This window comes from Cajanus cajan, chromosome 3 (assembly GCF_000230855.2).
Source record: "Cajanus cajan strain Asha chromosome 3, NIPB_CcT2T_4, whole genome shotgun sequence".
Classification (NCBI taxonomy): Eukaryota; Viridiplantae; Streptophyta; class Magnoliopsida; order Fabales; family Fabaceae; genus Cajanus; species Cajanus cajan.
Window position 1 is genome coordinate 28,147,524 of NC_138519.1, and position 7,205 is coordinate 28,154,728.

General features: G+C 30.1%; 1 protein-coding gene across 1 annotated transcript; it reads right to left on the minus strand.

Moving 5' to 3' along the window:
• Positions 1 to 258: 258 nt before the first annotated feature.
• Positions 259 to 5,954, minus strand: LOC109791493 (protein NRT1/ PTR FAMILY 5.7). The gene is made up of 3 exons (XM_083072129.1): positions 5,693 to 5,954; positions 3,722 to 5,614; positions 259 to 1,893 (listed from the first exon to the last, which is right to left on the minus strand). Exons 2-3 carry the CDS (start codon positions 5,169 to 5,171, stop codon positions 1,784 to 1,786), a joined length of 1,560 nt encoding a protein of 519 aa, XP_082928255.1. The 5' UTR covers positions 5,172 to 5,614; positions 5,693 to 5,954; the 3' UTR covers positions 259 to 1,783.
• Between the last annotated feature and the right edge of the window lie 1,251 nt (positions 5,955 to 7,205).

The window sequence follows — 7,205 nt, forward strand, 5'->3', positions numbered from 1 at the left end:
GGCTCCACTTATTTAGATAAGATTTGATAATTTGGTGAAATGTATTTAATACAAGTAATTAGTGCATCAATAGATACTTTTCTTCACAAGAAAAGGAAAACTAAAGACTGACAAAGAAAGTTTATGATGACGCTCAAAGATTTGTAATAATTATCTTTATTGAGACATCTATCTAAGGAAGTTTGAAATCCAAAAAGATAAAGAGAAAACATATATTGTAAAAATCATACTCATTTTTTTTTTGTAAAAAACACAATACTTAATTGGTTATATCATAACTTGAAAGTAAGATGAAACAACATTGTTAGTTCATCCAACTTTAACTTTGTGTTATTACTTTGAATATGGAGATGTTAGTTTATTAAAGAATACTTGTGTATTGTTGAGCCTGAAGATGCTCATCTGTAAAAGAATGTTTCGGTGTTTGAAGCTTAGAGAGGTTTTGTATCAAAGAATACTTGAATAGTTGCTTGAAGAGGTAAGTCGAAGAATAGTTAAGTTGAAAAACAAATGGCTTATAAATTAATACTTGTATCTTTGTAAAGATAGTGAAATTTGATACTTCGTTTCATTAATTAATTCAAATCAACGTATAAGATGATTTTATGATTATTCGTCAATTTGAATTAATGAAATGAACTATCAAATGATTTTCAATCTATTTAAAAATTCATATATATTTGATTTATGTATGAAGAACTCTAAATTTAATAGTTGAATCCTTAAAATTTGATGTAGAATATGAATTATTGAACGGGATAACATATTTGGAAAATGCTTTCTCTCTGTTTTTTTTCCTAGTCCAATCTCACAAATCGAAATAATTTGTGCATCTTTTGCAGCCTCATCTATGATGACTACTATTAAAGCACTATTTTTTTAATCTTTACAAAATTTAAAGCCTCTATCACTTCAACACAAAACAAATAATGTTACATAAAAAAATTAATGATAAGAACTAAAAGAATTCAAAATTGTAAGTATGAAAATTAAAAATATTTATCTTAAATTATAGAGATTAAAAAAGGATGAAAAAGATAAATATAGATACTATAAAAGATTGAAAAGCATACTTATAAAGACTAAAAAAATTATTTTAAATTATAAAAACTAAAAGATAAAATAATTGAAAGTTTAGAATTTAAAAAATATTTTAACCTTAAAAACATAATGAAATGAAACATATTGTTAATTATAGATCTATCTATTGATCTTCGTTGAATGAAACCAGGTATCTTGAAAATTGTTTGATATTGGTTCACCCCATTCTTATTCTTTGGTTATTTCTTTAACTGCTTTAGACATTTATCTCTTTTTATTCGAGATAAAATCACTATCTTCAAACGCTTAGTCCTGTGAATACGATCTTGAATTGCCAAGGTTTTTCCTCCTTTTTTTATTTTTTTTTTCTTTGCCTTATGTTACCAAAAAAAAAAAAAAACGATATTGAATTATTAAAATTGACGAAACGACTGGCATTTTCTATTTAATTATCAACAATCTAAGAGGGGAAGGCATGGGGAAGTCCAAATAATAGAAAATATCAAATAGTGTAGTGATAGAATAATAATATATATCAAGAGTCATGATCAATCAGAAATTTACCAAATTTTGACTGACTAATAAATGAATGATAATATTTACTATAAATTTTTTTAATGTTATTAATTTTCTCTCGGATAGTTATAGGGTGTTATCCCTATCTACCATATTATGCATAAAAAATTAATAATGTCATATCTACTGGTGGTAGAAACTCCTTAAAACATTGTTTGATGCAACCTTAATAAGTAAAGTTGCGTGTGGCCTTGGCTGGTGGGAATTGATTCTCACTAATCTCACCTCGAGTCGACTCAGAGACATACCTCTTTCCATCACATTCTTCTTGAAGATCTAAACGCATATGATACAACATACAAGACAGTGAAAAATAAACAAATTAATAAGAGCTACGAATAAGTATCCAATCAATAAACATTCAAAGCCTGCTATACTACTACTCTCAAGTTAGTGCAAGTACGTCACGACTAGAAATTTGCATAACATTCCCTTAATCCTCAACATTTACTAATATAAATAAACAATTTACGATTCAATCCAATACAGGCACATCAAATCTGTTTAGGCCAAAATGTATAAATTTGCATCGGTTCCCACTCTCGACATCATCATCATATACAGAGGAGCATGAGACAGGAACCACTAAAGGGGTCTAACCGAAGCTAAACATAGTATTTTCTCTTCAAAATTGAAATTTCAGCCATTATTATCATATTGAAAGTTTGTGTGAAGGATTGAACTCACTCATTTCAGAACCCGATATTTTTTTATTGACAAAAGCTAATTATTAGTAATGTTACTAGAGGTTCGAATCTACACTTCCTTATCACTTCAACCTTATCTCTCTTCCCCCAAATTTTCAGACCTTCTTATAACTCTTATTTCAGAAGAAGATTAATTGCAAGCTACTCTCAATTCAAGCCTAAATTACCCTGATTTGAAAACCAAGGGAGGCTATAGATTGAGTTACATGTGGTATTTTCTCCTCAATTTTTTCCCCCGGCGACTTCTACTTATAATCACACAAAACTTTGGAAAAAGGTGTACAACCTCATTATTGAATCTCTTCAAATAACACTATTTTATTTACTATTTTAATTTTTTTTGTTTCTAATTTTAATTCTTACTCACCATAATCCCACATTTTCTTTATTATTTATTCCAGATTTTTATAAAAGAAGTAAGATATACGAGTTTTCTATGCATTTTAACTCTACTCACCATTGTCCTCAACACATTAACGAGTAAGATAAAAAAAAAAAAATTAGAACCAAATATGTTATGAGACATCTAGTAAGAGGGATAAATGTAATAAAAGTATAGGTATAATACCTGACATGACGTGATAGCAAGACAAAGATTAAAAGAAATAATAATTGTTAGTTAGGTGTTTTGAAAAATGAAAATTTCAAAAATCGTTGTCCATTTCCATATTTTGAAACCTAGGAGGCTATCGATTGAATTTAGGGTTCAAAAATGATTTTTGGACACTCTATATGCTACTCAAGACTTGGAAAGAAAGAAAATAAAATGGAGAAAAATATAGATATACTAGGTAATATAATGTGATAGTGTTATGACATTAAGTGTATTGAAAATGTTAGAATATCATTACATTTCAAGTACTATCTATTTTGATATTTATTGAACCGTTATAATTTTTTCTTAAAAACAAATGTTTCGAAAGAATAAAAAAAATGATATATAAACTATCCTAAATTTTAAACTTTAAGCAATGTAGGTCTTTATGATATATTGGAACAAACAAATAATACTTTAAATGAAGTGACCTAACAATAAATTTAAAGTCAAAATATTTGTAATAGAATGAGGATTTAGGATATTATTGTCCCTTAATTATACTTGATTGAAATGCTTGTTTTGATCTGATTCATATATATATATATATATATATATATATATATTTATATATATTTATATATATTTATATATATATAAAAGTCTCTTATAAATTAGAAGTCAAAGATAAAAATAATTTATAAAAATACTCTTTCTCTTACTTTTTTAATGATAAATGGCTACTCATTAAACGTTCAAATTGACAATAGTTTAAATGTGAGTTCCAAACTAGTCTAAGAAACGTAAGGTCAAAATCGATTGTAAGTGAAAGATAAAAAAAAAATAAAAAAGTCCTTGTTACCTTTTTCCGAAATTTGATTCGCTGTGACCTCCGCTAGTTCTTGATTTGCCGAGCTTTCCTCAGAGTATGGTGGATCTTCCTTGGGAAATTCTTCCTTGTAGGCATATCTGGAGGAGTAGTATGCAAAAACTAGAAGGAACACAGCGTTCAATATTGCCATAAACAGATAGTACAGATCCAAACGACTAGTGTTGACAGTTTCCTTGAACCAGCTACGTATAATTAATACAAGTGGTATAATCAAGAGTTTGCCACTACCAATAAATAACCCACTAAAAGATTCCTCAAAACTTCCCAATGATTCAGCTACTTGGTCACGGTATAAACTCGATAATCCACCATCAACAAATCCCTCCGTCATTCCTAACAACGAGAATTGTGGAACCAAAGCCCTTGTCGTGTTTCCACCAGCGTGTTTAAAATGTCCCTCCTTGTTTATCGACAACCTATGTATCTCAACTTTCCATGCCACGAGACTACAAATTACCGCACAAACCAGGCCCAAACCAATCCTTATAATTGTGCCTGCTTTTCTTTTCGATTTTTTCGAGCTTCGAAATTCACAAGTCTTGATAATAGTAATGCAGATTGATCCTAAAACAGCTTTCACGCTGGTCTTGATAACAAAGAGAATAGAGATATCATTACTATTACTTTTTGTAATAACTGGTTTCATGATGCTGGCTTGTGCAACAAAGAAAGTGTTCCCAGTGGCCATAAGTAAACTATAAGCAGAAAAAGTAAAGCCAAGGTAGATCATAGGAACAAGGCTCTTCACTTCCCTCACTTCCTTTACCATGCAAAGGTTACCATTCTTTTCTTGCACTTCGTGATCACCACACTCTTCTCCTTCAACTTCAACTATAGCTGCTTTGTCCAACCACCTGAATAGTCGCGGAACTCGAGGCAATAACCTTAGTCCTTTACCTTTGCCACGTTCATACAAATGCCCTTGCTTATAACCTTTCCAATGATAACAACTCGGTGAGGTTGGATACTTTGATTTGCGTTTCCCAAACGCTGCCTTGCAGATTCTATAGATCTTGCGTAGATTGCTTTCAACGGTCAATAATTCGCGGCTATACCACACATAACCCATGAGGAATAACAGAAAAATCCCTCCCATGAGAAGTGCCGCAAGTCTGAAACGGAATCCGTACGTTTCATCATCAAACGTATTGACAATAGACAGTGTTACGATATATCCAACAATCTTTGAAGCCAATAACCAGATTATATTACGCATTATATCCACCTTGTTTTCCTCTTCTTTCCTTTGCGTGCTTCCATGTTCTGGTGCGTTTTCCTTTTGTGCTTCAATTTTCTCTCGCAACTGATATTCAAGAAAATTTTCTGAAAGCTTTTGACCTCTTGCACCTAATGCCAAGAAGAATATTGCTGGGTAGACATATCCAAATGTTGAAGGTGATGTAGATGTCCATAGTAGCATTAAACCCTGAAATTACTAAACGAGACTTTTTTGGTTTTGTTTTAACGGTTGATATTGCAATATAGCTAGGTATAATATGAATATTATATGGGCAAAACTTAGAATTAGAGTTTTATCTAAGTAATGTATGTTAACATTTAATGCAAATATTTATTATACACATTATTGAGGTAAAAAAAATGTATGGAATTGTATCTAAATTATTTTCATATTTAAAAAAGAATTTACCTCGATGGTAGATACACAGCAAAATATGATCATAATGAAGCAACCAGTATATGCTTCTGTGATTGCAGAAACAATGACAACAAAAACAGATGATAGGCCATCTAGCAGATTTGTTATGAGAACAACTAGCCGTAGATCCTTCCCTGAATCTGTGAGGTAATCCATCAATATAACCACCACCGCAACTTGCACAAATATGTTGGCTGAAACCAAACCTGAAGTTATACAGGGAAGAGTCAAGTTAGATTTAGTTTACATGAATAAAACAATTAGTTACATTCTACAATGATTACCGCCAATCAAAGGTAGGGTCTTATCGAAGAAAAAATATTTACTACTCCGCCATAATTTCTTCTTAGTATGACCAGGTGGTGTCTTTCTTTCTGAACTGTTTTCTTGCAGCCCCATGTTGAAGTTTGAGGGGAATAGCACAATCAATGATAATTGCTTCAAAGTTGAGACTAATATAATGAAAGTGGCAGTAGCAGTAGAATTCAAAATGAATATGCCGGTGTATTAACTTTATATTATATAGAAGACATGACTTACTATTTGGTCTTCGCATCTACACTTGTATATTTTAATTTTGTGGGATTGGCTGTTCTACTAGTAAGTGGAAGTAGTAAATGGATGAGAATGATATCAGTATATATTAAATCTTTTTACTTGTTGGAATGTTGTTGATCTAGATTAAGGATGTCAACGGTGCTACTATATGTACTCCACAAGATGAATACTCATTCTGTATTCGTGTTATATTCGTTCAATATCTATTAAGTAGATATTCGCCTATTATCATGAACATTTATTTAAAAAAAATAATTTTTAAAATATTTTAATAATAATTTTTATTTATTTTAATAATTTTTTTAAAATAATAGTTTAAAATTAAAATATTAATTTATTCAAATATTATACACTTTTATTAATCAAGATTTTTCAATTTAAAAATTAAATTAAATTGTTAAACTACTTCATTCTTATTAGTTTAAACAAATTTAATATCTAATTATGTAATTGAATATTAGAGAGTATCCAGAGGTATAGATACTATGATATTCGTACCTGTCCCATTAACATGAGAATATAGAAAATACTTGTACCAATTACTTGTGGGTACCCATTTACAATATTTATTTCCTATTCGTAGTAGATTTTATTCACATGTATGAATTTTTTGACATCCCTTATAACATCCTTATTTTATTCATGACAAAATAAATTGCCTTTAATAGAAAAATTATACTATAGGCTTGATTAATTAATTAATTAAATTTATAATATAAATAATATTTTTATTAATTAAATAAAATAATAAGGAGAGTGGTAGATTAGAGAGTATTGGGTTAGACTCTGAATCTAACTCAAAGGCTTATTAAAATAAAATAAAATAGAGGGGATTAGGTTAATACGCATTCATAAGAGGAAATCTAGAGAAGATCACCTTGGAGAAGGTAGGAATTAGCGACCAGAGCTACATGGAGAGTATTGTTTTGCAAGGGTGTCCCTCTAGGTAGGGAGAGTGAGATTATTAAATTCTTATGCATATATGAAGGATAAGGGTAGGGGGTGAACCCCCTAAGCCCCATAGGTTGTATGTAAAATCATGTGGTGCGTATGATGAATTGATGTTAATATGATGTTTATTGAGTGGGATTTGAATGATTGATCGATTGGAATATATGAATGAATTACTATTGTAATGGTATGGAGTTTGGATGAAATAGATCACGTAGATTGTAAGTCTATGAAGAGCAGATTTTGTGATTGTGTCATATGTGAAGATGGTCACATTGGGCATGGGGT

Bases quoted from the DNA above. Each gene is read 5' to 3' on its own strand.
- LOC109791493 (XM_083072129.1), bottom strand. From the start codon at position 5,171: ATGCTACTATGGACATCTACATCACCTTCAACATTTGGATATGTCTAC. The intron at 1,894-3,721 runs GTAACAAGGACT...ATATGCGTTTAG, and splicing joins GAATCAAATTTCGGAAAAAG to ATCTTCAAGAAGAATGTGAT.